This window comes from Athene cunicularia (assembly GCF_003259725.1).
Source record: "Athene cunicularia isolate RWA chromosome 20 unlocalized genomic scaffold, athCun1 chr20_part2, whole genome shotgun sequence".
NCBI classification, from domain to species: Eukaryota; Metazoa; Chordata; class Aves; order Strigiformes; family Strigidae; genus Athene; species Athene cunicularia.
The window spans coordinates 705,025-721,809 of record NW_020799126.1 but is presented as its reverse complement, the minus strand read 5'-3'; the positions used below and the strand labels follow the sequence as shown (position 1 = coordinate 721,809).

General features: G+C 56.4%; 2 protein-coding genes across 2 annotated transcripts in view; one reads left to right on the top strand and one right to left on the bottom strand.

Annotated features, from left to right (window-relative positions):
- Positions 1–4,009: 4,009 nt before the first annotated feature.
- Positions 4,010–14,947, top strand: LOC113487706 (BPI fold-containing family B member 4-like). The gene is made up of 16 exons (XM_026862396.1): positions 4,010–4,313; positions 4,935–5,064; positions 5,822–5,936; positions 6,446–6,550; positions 6,816–6,971; positions 8,385–8,448; positions 8,805–8,868; positions 9,225–9,316; positions 10,220–10,393; positions 11,019–11,072; positions 11,649–11,816; positions 11,903–11,970; positions 13,236–13,278; positions 13,749–13,812; positions 14,143–14,219; positions 14,801–14,947. The coding sequence occupies exons 1-16, from the start codon at positions 4,308–4,310 to the stop codon at positions 14,822–14,824; spliced, it is 1,404 nt and encodes a 467-aa protein (XP_026718197.1). The 5' UTR covers positions 4,010–4,307; the 3' UTR covers positions 14,825–14,947.
- Positions 14,948–15,379: 432 nt separating this feature from the next.
- LOC113487680 (protein TENP-like) overlaps positions 15,380–16,785 on the bottom strand; it is a 5,845-nt gene continuing 4,439 nt past the window's right edge. Inside the window, exons 13-14 of the mRNA XM_026862363.1 lie at positions 16,057–16,093; positions 15,380–15,574 (exon numbers count right to left, since the gene is read on the bottom strand). Of these exons, the coding sequence (XP_026718164.1) occupies positions 15,380–15,574; positions 16,057–16,093 (232 nt within the window). The remainder of the gene's footprint in view (positions 15,575–16,056; positions 16,094–16,785) is intronic.

The following is a 16,785-nucleotide window of genomic DNA, read 5'->3' as shown; positions in this document are numbered from 1 at the left end:
AAATGAAGTTTTCCCCTTTTTTTGTGGCCGATAGCATTTCACTCGCTTTACTTCAGTTCACATCTCGGAAGCAGAAAGTTTCCTGTCTATAAAATTCCTGGAGGCATCGATTTGTTGTTATCTCAGGGCACCGATTTGACTCGGCCTCGCTGCTTGTGCTCGGCGCTGCGGGTGCCTCCAGAGATCGATGCTGCCGCTCTCGCTCCTTTTGACAGGCGGCTCCTTAGAGCTGCTGCTGGGAGTCTTGTGTTATTCTCGGATTTTCCTGCCTGTGCTCTCCTCGTGGCCCTTCCCTGAGATGTTTCTGTTTCTCGAGTTCCCCGTGCAGGAGACTGCACGGGCGAGCGATCAGACACAAGGAAATCTGGACAGGGTTCGTCTGACGTCTGCCCACGCACAACGTGCCACAAGTCCCCGGTACGTGCGCGGAGCGGGAGTCCTGGGTCAGCGCGAGCCTGGGATCAGTTTGGCGAGGCTCGCTGTTGTTATAACGAGTGATTGGTGTTAATTAAGCTGCTCTGCCCTTGTGGGCTGCTGACAATGGAAGCTGCTAAACCAACTGTAAATCTGACTGCGGGGATTGTGGGTTTCTGACAATCCTCGGCTAAAGTCCAGTCCCCAAACTTGAGTAGGGTTTGATTCTTTCAGTTCTTACTAAAACCCTCCAGCTTCTTTCCAGGAGATTTTAGCTCATGCTTTGACAAATCCTGTTGCTAGAAATTAGCTTTTGAGTTTGGCTCTGGGAGGATTCATCCATCCCAAACCAAGCAAGAGCACGGGTGCCTGTACACCGGCAGATGCTTCGCTAATGCAGCGTTTCTGGTCGGCATAATCCAGCGTGTTACCCTGCACTGGGAGCTCAGCCAGAGGTTCCCTCCTTCTGCTCCCTGAGCCATTCCGTAAACGGGAGTGGAAGAGGATCCCCCCGGAGCAGGGCGAGTACAGCACCAGGGGCTGTTCTCCAGTCTCTGGGCTGAACGGCCGCTGGCCGAGGGGACGGACCTACCGCAGTCCAACCCTTCCCATCGTCGTATCCCCCGGTGAAGGGCCAGGAGGGAAAACCAGTTCATGGCGCTGAACTTCAGCTCTTGGGAACCAGGCTGGAAGTTACAGCTCGGGTGTGATCAGTCTTTAAAACTCAATTCATCTTTTCCCTTCCCTTTCCCAGTTTCTGTTCCAGCAGCCTCATTTAGTTTGAGGTTCGCTGTGTCATTTTCCTCCCCGTGCTTTCTCCTTTCTCCTGCGCTGGCTGCTCTTTGTTGACACCAGGGAAGTGACTTGCCGTCGCCATTTGAGCTGAGCAGCTTCGTTAACGTCCTCAGCATCCATTTGGAAGCAGTCACTCACTCCCAGGAAGTGTCCCCGCAGGAGAACAGCCTGAATATTTGTACGAGGCAGCTCCATCACGGGCTGTAGTGCGTGCTGCCAGGTTTAGGTTTTTCGCCTTGAGAGATGGGGATGCAGTTTATGTGTATTCTTAATAAGGAGTTACTGTTTGCCCATTAAAGAAGTTTTATAGGCTAAAGTTACTCTTCTTTTTCTTTTTTTTTTTTTAATTTGCCCCATAAAAATGAAGAAATTTTGTGTTCCTGTAGCCTGAAAACCCCTGAAATGTCTCAAAACCACCATTTGCCATAAAAAAGGGGGGAAAATTCTGATTTTTTTTTTCTTTTGGTCTTTAATGTTGCTCAGCATTTTAGTTTGAGATGCACATCATTCTCCTGTTTTCCCTAGGCTTCTATGACTGAGTATTAGAGAAAAAATATCACTGAATTTAATAATAAGTAATAAATTATAATCTTTATTTAGCATTACTCCTCTGAACTTCCCGTTGCTGTTTAACCCCCCATCTTGCTGAGCTGCAAGCTCGGGGAATGCCAGAGGCTGCTCCAGAGCCGCTTTCCTCTGCGGGCGTTAGTCTTTCCCTAAGCCCTTCCACTTTCTGGCATTTGTGTTGTGATAATCTCTTCCAGCATTTCTTGCAATGCTTCATTTTAATATATATTCCCATGTCACTGCAGAACTGAATTCAGCCTCCTGGTAAGTGATATCTAAATCACTGCTGCGAGGAGAGAATGAAATATAGGTGCGTGAGAGGAGGCAAAGGATATGGCTGAATAAGAGAAACTTGCGCAGCAAGAAGAGCTATCTACAGCGGCGTGTGAAATGTGCTGCTTCCCGGCCAGCTTCTGCTCGCTCCGCTGGCGGCGGGTGTGTGTCAGGCGGGAACGCCGGTGCCTGCTCTTGCCGTTTAACGGCGAGATCCTGTGATCCGAGCGTGCCGTCGGGCTGGGCCTGTGCCCCCACCCGGGTGCTCGCTGCGCGCGCAGTGGCGCGTCTGAAACCGTTTGGAAATCGACTTCTGCACGCGCTCAGCAGCGGACTCGTGCCCGCAGCGATGCTCCTGCGGCGTGTCCGGGGCCAGAGCGGAGTCCCTGAACGTGTCACTGGGACGTTTCCAATGACCACTCGGCCTTGAGCGTTGGACGAGGCTCTTTGAAAAGGAACCAAAAAGGAGAACCATGGGTGGGTCGTCCCAGGCAGTAAAAACCCATTAGGGCAGGCAGCAGTGTCAGCAGCAAAAGCAATAAGTGTAAATCTCCCTAAGGCAGCTGGGGAGGGAGGAAATGGGGAAGCGGGATGGGAGCTGGCGGTCGATGGCGGCACCGCGCGGGCTCGGCTGCGGGAGGGACCCCGGGGGTGACCCTGTGCCATGCGCCCCGGGGGCGCTGCGGGCGGCTGCTCCCTGTCTTCTCCCCGCTGACCGGGCGCTGCCGCCACCATCCTGGCAGGCAGCTGGGCTGCATCCTCTGTGGGAGATGGTCTCTGCCCCCCTCCAGCCCTCTCGGGGCGGCTGCCCCCGTTCCCAGGCTCTGGGATGGCTCCACCCTCCGTGCACGGGGCGCGCTCTGGGCTGAGTCTGTGTTAAACCAAACAGGGCTCACGCGGCGGTTCCCGACGGGGTTCCTTCGCTGAGTCTGAGCTCTTGGAAGTTGGTGCTGAAGGACCTTCCTGCTCGGGGGGAGCCATTTGCTGTTACTGCACTAAACCACCCTGTGCGGTATCAGCGAGCATCCTAAGAGTAATTTTGCTGCCGTCTGTACTCCCCTGGGAAAGCCAGCCCCGACGCCGCGGTGGTAACAGCTTTCCCCTAACTTCAACCTGAACGTATTGGCTTGCGTTTGTTCCTGTGCCAACATTGTCCCTGGGCCCAAGCAGCTCTGCTCTCCCTCTCCTGTGTTTGTGGAAACCGATTGTATCTCTGCTCGTCTTTGTTCCCCGAGGCCGAGCGCGCCGGCCCCTCTCCGGTTTCCCCATCAGCTCACAGCCCCTTGCTGCCCAGTTTCCATCTGAGTCCGTCCCAGTTGAACATGGGTGACCAGACCTGAACAAAGTCCCCAGATAAGATCTTCCCAGGGCCCTGCACAATGGAAACTTCTGCGAAGCCCGGCCAAGGTATCCGCTGAGGGGTAAGATTTTCATCCCTACGGGATGAGATTTCCCTTTGAAATACGTGCTTCTGCTGCCCTGGGCTCGTTCAGCTAGCTTAAGCCTTGCTTATTCAAAATGATATTTATTGTTGGCTTTATACATTTCAATACAGCTTCATTTTTTGCAGTCAATTCATGATGCTCTTTACAGATACAACTGCAATCAATTTGAAGCTTGGTTTTAACAGAGCCCACGTTTATGAGGTTTCTACAACCTCTCCACGTTGCTTTTTGTCAAGAAAATCTGTTTCCAGCGCTGCATTTGAAACAGAAATGAGCATTGTAACTCCCACAACTCCACAGGGATTGGGAAAAGAAAATTGTTTCCTACTGTAAGTCCCCTTGAATCTGTGCCCGTGTGCTCAGTGTGCTGCCTTCCTGTGCAGCCTCCTGTCAGATTTAGGTGCCTCAGTAATTCTCACGATCTGCTAAAACGTTTGTTTCCTCAAAGCATGGGGATCCCCACCGGGGCACCATTGCAGGGCATCCTTAGGACAGACTGGGGGCGGAAAGCGGCATCTGAGTGATCCAGGCCACAGAGGGGAACGGCAACGGGGCGAGTCAGCGGTGACGTTACCCCTGTAAATCAGGGGAGGTGGCAGGTGGGTGTTGCTTGCAGAGAGCAGGAGCGCGGGGGGATGCCTCCCCGGGCCGGAGCTTGCGAGGAAAAGGTGTGTCTGCTTGGCTGCGGTTTTTATATAAGGGCAACCTCTTCCATCTCGGTTGCAGAAAAAAAGAGGGAGGACGACGCAGAGTCCCGACAACTTCCAGAAGAGCCTGAGCGGACCCAGGAGCCTTCCCGGGGGGCTGCAGGTGATGCAGGTAGCACCCCCGCCTGCGCCCGCCGGGCCAGGCTGCGCGGCGGCAGGGGGAGGACGCGCACGGGGTGCCTCGTGCTTGGCTGCTTTAGTCTGAGATCGAGCTGGGCACCAAGCTCCTCCTCATCTGCCTAGGTCTGTCACTTCACTATTGACATAAATTTAATGATTATTATTTATAACTTTGTAGTTGGCTTACTTCTATTGCTTGAGCTTTAGCTTATTGCTTTTGAAAGTTGGAAAGAACAAGAATAATCCTCAGGGGCTCCCCTTGGCGAAGACCCTTACCAGAGCACGTGTAACTGTGCACCCGAGGGATGCAGAAATAACGGCTGCTTAAACATCAGTTCAGGGGCAAAGCAGCTTGGTTTACTTCCGTGTGAACATGTAGGATATTTTGGGCAAGTCACCAAGGACCAGGCAGGGGCTTTTATTGACCCACACTCGAAGTCTGTCCACGTGTGTGGACGTGAGCAAGTCCTGCCCCAGGCTGGAGCAAAGCCTTGCGTGAGCTGGGTGAAGGGCAGAGGGGGGATTTCTCACTTGGCCTCTTCCCTCACAAAGACACCGGGGTCCCCTGTTAGAGCCTTTCCCCCGCTTTTCGCTCTGATGTCTCCCTCGCCAGCAGGGGAGTCTCCTGGAGATGATGATGCTGAAGCTGTTTGGAATCGCCCTTTTCTGCGGCCTCCTCTCGCCCTCCCAGGGAGTCTTGTCCGGTCTGTCCTGCGCCGTCAGCGCGGGGGCGATGCAGAACGGTAACCAGGAGCCACGAGCTCCGTTTGTTCTGGAAGCGAAGGGGGACTGTGGCTGGGGCGAAACCTCCTGAGTGTCTTCATCTTTATTTTACAGTTGCTCAGGGCTGTGGACTGCTCCGAGCTTCTGACAGCTGTGGTGGGGTTCGCAGGACAGGGAACTATCCCTGCTCCAGAACCGGGGCACGTTTCAGCACCAGACAGCCCTGCAGAATGTCAGGGCTAGATCTGGATTATTTCCTCTTTCTGTCTTGGTTTCCATTTCCATACTGGAGCAGCTGATATTTGGCAAACGACTGCTGTGAAGTTTGGTAGCCGTGTTGACATTTGCAGTGCTCCAGCAAAAGACAGAGACTTATTTCAGATTGTTCCTATTATTAAAAAAAACCCAAAAAAACAACAAACCAAACAAAACCCCTTTACAAATGGGAAACAAGTTGTGGGTTGAAGCACAACCGCTGAGCGGGGTCACTGCCGTTCCTGGTAGTGCACAGCCCGACTGCGGTCTGTAGGCGGGAGGTCGGGGCTGCTCTCCGCGGCTGTCCCTCCAGGTTCATTCCCGGGGGGCGGCTTTGCCGTAGTGCACGCTGTCAGACCTCCTCGGTCCCTGTGCCTCTGACCGCACCGGGACAGCTGATGGCTCGCTAAGGGGTGTGGGGAGCCCTGGGGCGTCGCGGGAGACCTTTGCCGGGACAGATGTGACCGGGAGGAGGGAGGTGGTTGCTGCAGGTGCTGGCCCTCACGCAGAGCTGTTTTCCAGTTCTCTCGGACGCCATCCTGCAGAACGGGCTTCTCCAGCAGCACCTGCAGGGCCTCGTGCTCCCCAACATCCTGGGCGAGGGGGGTCTGCTGAACTCTCCCACCAGCATCACCGGGTAAGTGGAGCGCGAGGCCTTCTCCGGGAGCGCCCCTTCGCCGTCGCTTCCAGCACTGCCAAAGCTGAGCTGCAGCTGGCACGATTGGCCCGAGTAGTTGCCCTTGTTGTATTTTGATACTGAAATTCTGACTCGATAGGAGGTTTCTGTGTGGGAGCAGGTGGACGGTGAAGCGCGCTGCAGGTTGCGGGTGCAGATGCAGAACAGCAGCCCCGGCGCTGCTGTTGATACCCGAGATGCTGGGCAGCACTGAGAGGGGAGGAAGGGGCCGCAGAGAGAAATCTGACTGCTCTCCGAAGTTGGCTTCCACCCCAATCTGATGCTAGGTTGCCTTATTTTGGGTTTCAGCTGCCTCTCCCCCTGGAGCTGGTGTCTCCTGTTAACAATCCTCGAGCCTCCAGCTGGAGGTGGCCGCGGTGACGTGGGTGCTGTAGGTTCCTGGGTGGGTACAGCTGCTCAGCTGTTGGAAGATGCTTTTAATCTGTGCCAGCTCCTGCTGTTGTTTGCAGCCTACACCTTGTCAAGGTTTGGCTCCCCAAGCTGTCAGTGGTGCTGCTGCCAGGAATCGGGGTCCAGCTGACCATCGCCGCGAAGCTGGAGCTCAGCGGCAACTGGTGAGTGCGGTGTTTCGCGGTGGCTGTTCAGGGAAACCCCCGCCCACAGGCTTCCTGGTGTGCAGCGTTTTGCCGTTTTTACAGATTTCTAGGTATTTCTTACCTATAATAAAGTCGCAGAGCAGAGCAGGCACCAGAAGATGCCTCGTGGCGTTTGTAATGAATTGCAGGAGATGGAGGCGCAGTTTGTTGCTTCTGGCTTTGCTGAGTTTCTCTGGTTAGAGGCCGAGAGATAAAATCTGTTCAACCCATTTGCTTTTTTCAGCCTGGTTGGCCTTCTTTCAGAACTAATTGATATCTTGGTGGATGTGAACATTACCGCAAACATTAAATGCACAAATTTTGAGTCGGGCACAGTCCAGATCGTCATCGAAGACTGCCTCTGCATTCTTGGTGCCATAAAGATCAAGCTCCTCTCTGGGTAAGTGCCTGTGGATTTATGTTTTCCGTTGCCTGTAATCCCCTTCTCTTTATCCAGTGATCTGGACAGTCTGCCAGGACACAGACGGTGCTAAGCTGATACAGAGCCAGGCCTCAGGGAAGTAATTTCTTTCCCGTTGCAAAAGCCAGTTGCTTCAGTGGAACTGTCAGAAAATGCAGTTGTTGGAGGATGAGGGTTAATTTGCGCTGTTTGCCCCTGGAAATGTTCAGGTCTGAAGGATGGGTTTGGTACCTCTTCCAGGTCACTTTCTTCAGGCTTAGCCAGTGAACTGATGTCCAAAGGGTGGGAAGGGACAGGGCAGGGAGTGTTCTGGGAGAGCAGGGCCGCTGCTCGTCCTGTCTTTCTGCTCTGCCTTTGGCTGCTGGCACAGGGGGGTGCTGGGCACGTGGCCGCTCGCTCTGGCCGCTGGGGCTGGGGGTAATTCCGTGCAAATGTCCCACCTCTTACTCAGTCTTATTAAATTCTTGGCAGACAGAATTTGCTGACTTTGTCTATTGACGGATGCGGCAGTAAATTGATCATGGGAAATATTTTCTTTTATTGCTTTCGAATGACTCACTTTTCGGGTTCACTGAATTTCTCCTAATTAATTTTTGCATTATGCATGATATTTCAGTCAGTGCGGCAGCTGGTTTAAAGGAGGCTGTGTAAGTGAACAGGGGCACGCGGCTCAGCCGCTCTGCGGGTCGTGTTTTAGGTTTCAGCAGGATCTAAGCGCTCGTGTGCAGGGGGAGAGCTCCCTGCGGGGTAAGGGCGAGAGAGGGTGCACGCGACTGACTGCATGGCAGTTCCTCAGATGTGTCTGTAGGCAGAACTTGGGCATAAATAACGAGATGCATTATGAATTCCTGCTGTCTGTGGCTCGCTGAGTGTGCTGCTGCATGTTCTACCTCAATAGTCCAGATATATATTGATTATCAGAAGTGAATGGCTCTGTGCTGCCTGTGTGCACCCCGGAGGGATCTGTTCGGCACCAGTGTGGAAGTCTCACGCGGCAGATTTCTCCTCTTGTTATTCCACATGTTAATTGTTTGTTTCCCATCACTAACGTGGAGATATTTCATAACAACAGCACTGATTCGAATACCGGAGGAGGCACTGAAACTCGGGTTGCGCTGCGAGAGGCTCGCTCCGTCCTGCAGCCGTGTCTGCGCTCCCTGAGTGCCGAAGCCTTCGCCTCCCAGAAACGGGCCCAGTTCTCCCCTCGGTGAGGGGGGCAGCTCCTTGCCCTCCCCACCTTCTGCACAGCCCCTGCTCCTGCCAGTATTTACTGCAGCGCGTCCCCGAAGGGCGGGCTGAGACGTCGCAGGGTGTGAAATGAAGGCTGGTGATCCTTGGGTCTGGAGCTGTGTTTGTAGTGATTGGAATTATTTTTTTTTTTCTCCCTTCCAGCTTACTGTCCCTATCAGTAAATGAGATAGTGCTTAACCAGCTGACAGCAACTCTGCCCGGTCTGGTAAGCCTGCAGATTGCCCTCCTTTCATAGCCGCAGCACACAAACACCAGAACAGCTTGTTACAAGGTCGGAGCAGGCTGCAGCGTCTCTGGCTGTTGCTGCTGTGCTGCCTGGCAGGGATGCCCGTGGCCAGCCCGGCTGCTGCGGCACCTCCCTGCCTGCAGAGGATGCCCCAAATATTCCCCGGATCAAAGCAATCCCCTCTGGGGTGGCACCATGGCTCCAGGGCTGCTCCTCTGCCCCCGAGCCCCTGGCATCCCCCCAGCACCTTTCCCCCAGGCGCTGAGATTAGAAGCAGCAGGGCTGCGGGGGGTGGCCAGGGGTGCTGAGCCCTCGCCTTTCTGCTTTGTTTGCAGCTGTGTCCCGTGGTCGATATCGTCGTCAACCTCGTGAACATCCAGCTGCTGGGCACTCTGAACGGTGCGTTCCTGGGGGTGAGGGTCGCAGGCCCCCCCTCCCCACGTCGAGTCCGTAAGTGCCGCGGGGAGGAGCCGCAGGGACCTTCAACTCCCGCCCTGGGGCTCCTGACACTGGTTTTATCCATCACCCCTGGATTCAGCTTTTTAGCTTTGGTGCTCTTTACGGGCCGTATTCAAACAGCAGATCCCGCGGAGCTGAGTTTGGGGACGTTCTGCCTGTTTTGGGGCCAGCGGGCATCCCGCAGAGGGGCCTGGTCGTGGGTGTGAGGTCTGGCTGGCGGCCTGCGAGGTCGGGGGGCGACTTCGTGTCGCCGCGCGTTTCCTGACGTGGTAACGATCTGTTTTTCCTCTGTGAAGCGGTGATCCCGGTCGGCACGGCGGGGACGATTCACTACCAGCTGGCCAGCCTCCCGTTTACCTCCGGCTTGTTCCTCAGGTTGGATTTAGACGTAAGTTAACGTTGGGTAGCGAGACCCTGCGGGCCTGAGCGCGCGGTGCCTGTCCCCCCCGTTCCCCTCGTCCACGGGAGCCGTCGTTGCCTCCCAGTTCAGTGGGCTAATGGCTTGTCCTGGAAATGTAGCTAAATACTCAGATCCTCATCCAAATCACCCCGAAATGACTGTGTGTGCTTTCCTTCAAACCCTTTTCTGCTCTTTGCAGACTCACCCCCAGAGTGTCTGTCTGATTTGTAGCTAATGGATGAATTTTTTACTTGCCTGACTGGGGAGAAAAAACCCAAACAAACCAGCAAAAAAACCCAAACCGTGCTTTCAAGCAGGAGAGCTCAAATAAATGAAAGTGGCCAGTGAGAAGCACCACAAGCGATAAGGAGTAGCAGGGCTGATAAGGACCACCGGGGTCTGGATGGCCGGCGCAGCTGCTCTCCCTTTAGGGCAGATACTTCGCCGGGGTCGGTCTTCGCCCCCCACGCCGGGATGGTCGGACTCAGTCTCCTGAGCGAGGGGATGGTGTCGGGGCGAGTTCGTTTGGAGCCTGAGGATGGCTCAGGCCCAGCTGGGCGCTGGAGAGGGGGAGGGCAGGGCTGGGAGCACCGTGCTGGCAGTTCTTCACCGCTCCTGGAGTGAGATCACAAGGATGAGCTGGAGCAGTGAGTTGTGATTTGGACGAAATGTGTTATTAGCTCAGGCAGCCCCCACCACGCGCTCTGGCCTCGTTCAGCTCCTTTCATCTGTGAAATACGGAGGGAATTGCTCCGAGTCCGCTGCTTTCCCTAAGCTGCCGGCTGGAGGAGGCTGTTCGGCCGGTGCAGACCCCGCTCTCTCCCTCTCGGGGGTCTGGGCTTCCCCCGGGGCTTTGCCGGGTCGGTTTAGCGTCCGTGTCTCCCCTCGCAGGGGGCGGTGAAGCAGGTGGGCGGCAGCATCATCCCCCACGACTCGTCCCCCTCTGCGCTGCCTCCGCTGCTCGACCGGCTCCTGGTCCTGGGGCTGCGCCAGAGCTTTCTCAACGCCGTCCTGTCCCTCCTGATCCAGATACCGCCGCAGACCTTCCCCTGCACGTCGGAAGCTGTGAGTGCGGCGGCAGCAGCAGCGTTTCGTGCCCGGTGCAGGGTGCGGGCAGGGTCTGGCACACGCGGCGTGCGCAGCTGCCCCGGGCCTGGGTGCTCGTGCTCACTTGCAGGTGCTCCAGGCCCCAGCACTGCACTGCTCCTTACTGCTCTCTTCAGAAAGCTGTAGTAGCTCGTGCAATGATCAGCGCTTCTCGTTTCTGTAGGGCCACCCCCAGGTCTGTAATCTGTTACAAGGAGTCCGCAAAATGTCACTGAGAAAAGCCACTTATGTGCAATGTGATTCTCTGGGTGTGTGCATCTTCCCTACCTCCAGCCTGTGCTTCCGCTGGGAAACACCAGCGCTCTGCGTGCTGACAGAGGCTGAAAGCCTCGGGGTTACATCCCGGCCGCCGCTGGTTGCTCTCGCCTTGCCTGACGGGGCAGCTGGGAGCGGTGAAGGCAGAGGGCTCGGGGTGCTGCCTGGGGCCTCACGGGGTGGATGAGGGCTCGGGGACTGGCCCCAGGAGCGCCAACAAGCTGGCAGGGAACAGGGACACCAGTGGGAGAGGGGCGGGGGCGGCAGGACGGGTGGCTGAAGTCCTCTGGAGTGCTCACGGGGGCTGCTCGTGCTTTTGTTCCAACAGTTCTCCGGTGCCAGGCACCTGCAAGAGGCCATCACGACCCTCATCCCCGCCGGGGTGAGTCACCTCTGCTGGCGCCAGGGTTTGTGGAGAGGCCCAAGGCCGTCCGAGGGACGCGCCTGGATGTGCCGCTGTGCTGCTGCCGGAGGTCTCCAGTCCTCTGCCCCCTCCTCTTGGCCGTGCTGAGCTCACACCAGGAGCCCAGCTCGAGGCTGCCCAGCTGAGCCCGGGAGGGGCTGGGCGTTTGTGCCAGCACGCACAACCGGTGCTGGCTCTGCTTTGTGCCCTCGGCTGTAGCCAACCTTCCCCTGCTCCCTAAGCAGGGGAATGTCTTCTCTCACAGCTCGAGAGAAAGAGCTGAGCAGTGTCTGGCATCTCCCCTTTCCTGGGCGTCCTCTTACCCCCAGTGCCCACCTTTGCTTCCTCAGCCCCTCGCTGCCTGCAGCAGGGAGTGCTGGTCCCTGCTGCCCGACCTGTTTGCTCAGTAAATTCGGTGGGGCCAAGGTCTGTGTGAGCTCGGGGGAGGCCCTGCGGGGTTACGGGGCTGTGAGCCCACCGCAGGGCTGCCGGTGCCCTGCTGGGCCGGCGTGAGGGGTGCAGGTGCCCACACCCCTGCCTCCCCTGCTCCCGCAGTGCTCCGCCTGCTCCGGGACCAGTCCTCTGAGCATCAAGCTGGCGTTGTCTGGGAACCCGCTCATCCTCCTGGAAGAAAACAAAGCCACTGTCGAGCTTTCGGTCGTGATTCAGGTGTTCGTTAAGAGTTTAGATGGCTCCACCCTCAACCTGCTGCTGCTGAAGGCCGTAAGTGTGGCTGTGAGGAGCTCAGAGGGGCTGGCAGCCGGGCTGGGGGGTCTCCGCGGGCTGACCCCCTCCCTGTCTGCTCGCAGGACCTCGTCCTGAACACCCGCGTGTCCATTGCCGGAGGCCGACTGGTGCTGGGCTTGTCCCTGGGCAGGTAGGCTGGGCACTGGGCAGGCTGGGCACTGGGCAGGCTGGGCACCGGTTAGGCTGGGCACCGGTTAGGCTGGGCACCGGTTAGGCTGGGCACCAGGCAGGCTGAGCGCGGGGTGTTGGACCCAGCCCACTCCCGAGGCAGCCCTGGCCGTTCAGCTGCGCTGGGAGCTCCGGCTGAGCACAGGCTCAGTTTTCTGGGCAGCAGCGGCCGGGCGGGGGCAGGACGGGCTGTAGCTGTGCCCCTCGGTGATCCGGAGCTGCCTGAGCTCCGGCGGAGGGACCGGGAGTGCTGAACAAACGACGTTACAGGCCGGGGCTGTTCTCTGCACTGAGACGTTCGTTCCGGAGCCACCAACAAAATGTTTGTCAGAGTCTGTAAAAGAGACGAATCATTTCCTGAATCGGGGAATGTCTCACGCCCTGCCGATGGCATGAGGTGGACAAGGTATCGCTGACTCTCAGGAAACATTGCAGCAGCGGGAAAGTTTTAGGAGGCTGGAAGAAAAGTCTCTGTCAGTTTTATAACAAGGAGAAATGATGTAACCTGAATAATTGTAAGAGTGTCAGCTTGACTTTGATCCTGGGCAGTAGTTTGCAATGTCTGATATCGGACATGAGTGATAAAGGAGTAAAGGAAAGTACCGTCATTAATGCCAGTCAAGGTATGATTAAAGATTGGAAAGCATTCCTTATAGTGTGAGGTTTGAGGATTTCAACCCATTTAGCTTGTCAAAGAGCTAGATTTAGAAGCAAAATTGGCCTAGCATGTATGCAGCGATAGAGAGAGGAGAAATGCATCAAAGGGCTTTTACTTCAATAGACAAAGACGTAACAAGATCCAGGAGAAGCAGAGAGGAGAAATTCAAAGTGGAAATAAAGCAAACGCTTTAGCTGTGGAGGCAGTTTCTGACTGCAGTGATAGACGAGGAGCTGTAGCAAATTCTCCGGAGTTCACGATCTTTAAGTCCGGACTGGATGGTTTTTCTAGAAGCTCTGTGACTCCTTTCCTAGGATGAGTAAGTACCAGGAGAGGGAAGGGAAGCCAGGAGCTGCTGTGTGCCCCCTTGCAGTGCTGTTTCATTTACAAGCAAATAAAAATTAGGTGAAGCTTCTGTTTTCCCGTTGTCTGCCCTCCGGCGGGCGCAGCGGTGGCAGCTCTTTGTGTCTCGCTGCCGCGGGCCCTCCGCGGACCCCCCGGCGGCTGCTGGCAGGGACCCTGGGCTGAGCTCGGGTGTCTGACGGGCCGTTTGCTTCCCTTCCCTGCAGCACTTCCCTCTCCTTGGAGTCCTCCGACGTTGGCATCAGTAACGTGAGTCTCGTGCCGGTCTGGGCGTCGCTGGGCGGGGAGGGCCGAGCCCGGGGGACGCGCGGGCGCGGGGAGTGTGACCGTCCTGGCCGCGCTGGGTGCCGATGGCGCGGGTGCCAGCTGCTCTGCTTTGTGGGCCGTAGCGATTCTTCCTTTGCTGCTTCTCTTTTTCCTTCTGCCTTTTCCAGTAACGAAGTGTAAAGCCCGAAGCGTTTGTTCACCCCCTGCTTGGGCAAAGCTTACGCGGCGCTCCGGCAGGAGTTTTACCTGGTAGAGGGTTTCCCAAAGGAAGCACCAAATACAAATCGAGGAAGAGAAGTGGATTTGCATTAAAGAAAAGAGGGGCTATTTGTTCTTTTGCTGTCGGTGGGGAAGCGGTTTCCAGCCCCGAGCTCTGGCTGCCTCCCGCCGCTGCGCTGGCTGCTGCCGGGTTCCTGCCAGCGCCGCTCACGCTTGTTCCTTCTCTGGCTCAGATCTCGGACTTGAAGCCCCACTGCAGCAGTCTGCTGGCTGAAGCGTTATTGCCCCTTGTCAACGGTAAGGCGCGCGGGACGGCCCTAACCTGGGAGGGCTTGGAGGAGGGCAGAGGGGGGTGTGCGCGTGACTGAAGGCAGTCGGGAGGGTCGGAGTGGCTGAAGGTCTGCGGTCCCCACTGTGAGGCTGTAGCTAAAATCCCAACTTTATTCTTACACCATCCACCCCAGCTTCAGTCCTAAGGGCCCTGGCAACAGCTGGTGGCTGAGAACGTGAGGAAAAGCAAACCACATCGTCCGTGCTCTGCTCCCTTCAGCCCCCCGGGAGCAGCTGTCGTGGGGCGGAGCTGGGCTCACCCCTCCGGGGGGGTAAGGACCTGTCTGTCCCCTGCAGGTGCTCTGGGCGTCGGGATCCCTCTGCCAAACGTGCTGGGCATTCCCTTGATAAAGGTGGATATTCGGATATTAGTGGTAAGTGTTCGCTGAGGCCGTTTCCTGCCGCAGGGCACCGGTGCCGGTCGCTGGGGCAGTTTCTAGCAGGTGGCTCCTGCAGCAGGGCCCTGCCGGTGGTGGTTGAGTGTGCCAGAGCCGGAGGTTTTAAGCCAGAAGGGGTTGCTCTGTCTGACCTTCAGGGCAGAAAATGCTGCCTGAGTCCTTCAAGCCCGCGAGCGTTCTCGAACCGGGTGGGCAGTGAGCAACGTTCAGCCCCGCTGGGGCAGGTTCAGGTCCCCCCCAGGTGCCTTTCCTTCCTGGAGAGCTCCGTGTGAGCAGCGCTGGTGCAGGTCCAGGGGGTCCGACAAGCCCTTCCGAGTGGCACCATTCAAAGTGTCTCAAATCGCCCCAAATTCCAGCCCTGTGCATCCTGCAGAGGTCCCAGAGGAGCTGGGATGTTCTCTGACACTTCCCCAAGGGCACTGTGCCCTCCTCAGTACAAATTTGGCGTGAGGATTTTTTTGCCAGAGGGTTTTCTGTTCTCTGGGTGTTGCTTGGCAAACCAGCGTCCCCCCAGGTTGGGAAGTAACGTGGATGTGTCGCTCCTTGTGCTTCTTCAGGGCCTGCTGGTGATTCTTGTGTGAGCTGGGGAGTACAAGGCACGGGGGGCTCCTTCTGGGCAGAGAGGGAGAAGAAAGACCAGCAAGGATGGAACATTGAGACTGGCACGATCTATTTTTCTTTTCTGAACTTGGTTCAAGATTCTCGACAACGTTGAAGACACTGTAAGGTTAATTGGCTCCCGTGAGGATGAAGATACTTGCGTAAGCCACAACCCGATAGGCAGCTCCGTGTAAAAATATTTATTTAGAGGAATTAGCATCATTTTGGGGTCACAGTCACAGCAGTTGCACGTGATGCTGTAGTGGGATCGTTAACTTTGTTCTGAGGGAAAATTGTTCTTGATATAATGAAAATATTGCATGTGGCTTCCCAAGTAAATGCCACCATCCGCGTTCAGGAGGGTGTGAAGTGCTGAGCGGGAGCTCAGGGTGTGTTTGTCGTGTAACTCTTTTAATAAACATTCCTACTTTTTTAGTGCTTGGAATGAGGTTCTGGTTTCTGATGCTTCTCTGGGAGAGTATCTGTCCTGCCGCCTTTTTTGCTGGAGGGAATTAATTTTGCTGGCACCTACAGAGTCATCTGTGATCTGTCACTGTCCGGGGGATCTGTTTGACTTGAGAAAGTGTAACTGGGGCGCTCCCTGTCCCGCAGAGCCGGGCGGGGGCTGCACGGGCCTGGGATCGCAGAAAAGCAGAAAAGTTGTCTTGTACGTCTGGAAGCGGCTTTTCCCCCCGGGGCCTGGCCTCCATCTCGCTGTTTATCGCGTGGGGCTGAGCGGGAAGGAGCCGAGGAACCTTTTCAAAAGGAAAGGGCAGCATCTCCTTGGTGTAACTCATTACTCCTGCAGGTCGTAAATCTGGTGCTCTGAAATGCTGGTGGGCTCAGGGGTAAATCCAGAGCAGGAAACTGCAAGTCAGAATTCATGAGAGCTGGGACAGTCCTGCCCACAGCGGAAAACCCCCTGAACAGTTGTTTTCCAGTGTACTGGCACCCCACCACGCTGCAAAAACCTTTTAATGGGGCAGCGGTGGGAGCGGGGTGTGATGGGCCTGGGGCTCCGGCCTCCCCAGCCCTTGCTCCAGGAACATCCCGGGAAAGCTTCGTCCCTCGGCTGCTCCGCGGGGGCTGGCCAAGGCGCTTGTCCCGTTTCTGCAGCGTTTGGTCCATCCGGATGTCGCGTCCTGCTCCCTGTGCCCCCGGGAAGGGAAGCGGCGCCTCCTGTGGGACCCCAGGAAATAGGGACTTTGTTTACGCCAAGGTCGCTGATACAGACGCTTTCTTCAGCATTTCTTTTTCTGGGTGATCCCGAAGCGACTGCTGGGGACAGCACCGGCCGTCTCCTGCAGAGGCAGCTCTGCTGGGGGCTCAGTAAATCGGGGGCCGGGGGGAGCAGCAGAAGTCCCCAGTTCTCCGGCGTGAGCTCAGCCCCGAGCCCGCGGCTGGGCCGGGGTGGGACGTGTGGGGCCGGGGTGTGCGGCTCCTGTGACCCCACCTGCAGAGACAGGGCTGAGCGCTAGAGCCAGAGCATCCGCTGGCAAATAAAGACACCTTTTTACCACTGTAGCTTATTCCTTTTGGGAAACTGGTTTAAGATATATTAGTCAAAGAATAATGGTTGCAGCTCTACCAGGAAACTTTTATTAGGAGCAGTTCCCGCTGTTGCCAACTTCGAGCATTAAAATCATTAGTCAGGTCCCCAAGCCGGGCATATAAACCTTCAGGTTTTTTTATTCCTTATAATAAATCAGCTTGACTTGTTTTGTTTGCTTTCCTATTTCTGAGTCTCTGAAATACGAGGTTTTGAAGTGCTTTTCAGCAGCTCCAGAGGCTAGAAGCGATGTGTATAGCTGTTGCAAGTGAAAGCAGATGTGTGCGTAATTAATACGATTTCCCGGGCACCACCACGGCAGAGCTGAGGCGGGAGCCGCGCGGCCGGGGCGGCTCCTCGGGGCATCGGCTCGACGACGCGCTCGCCCCAGCG

Bases quoted from the DNA above. Each gene is read 5' to 3' on its own strand.
- LOC113487706 (XM_026862396.1), top strand. The intron at 5,065-5,821 runs GTAACCAGGAGC...GCTGTTTTCCAG, and splicing joins CGCGGGGGCGATGCAGAACG to TTCTCTCGGACGCCATCCTG. The intron at 8,869-9,224 runs GTGCGTTCCTGG...TCCTCTGTGAAG, and splicing joins GCTGCTGGGCACTCTGAACG to CGGTGATCCCGGTCGGCACG.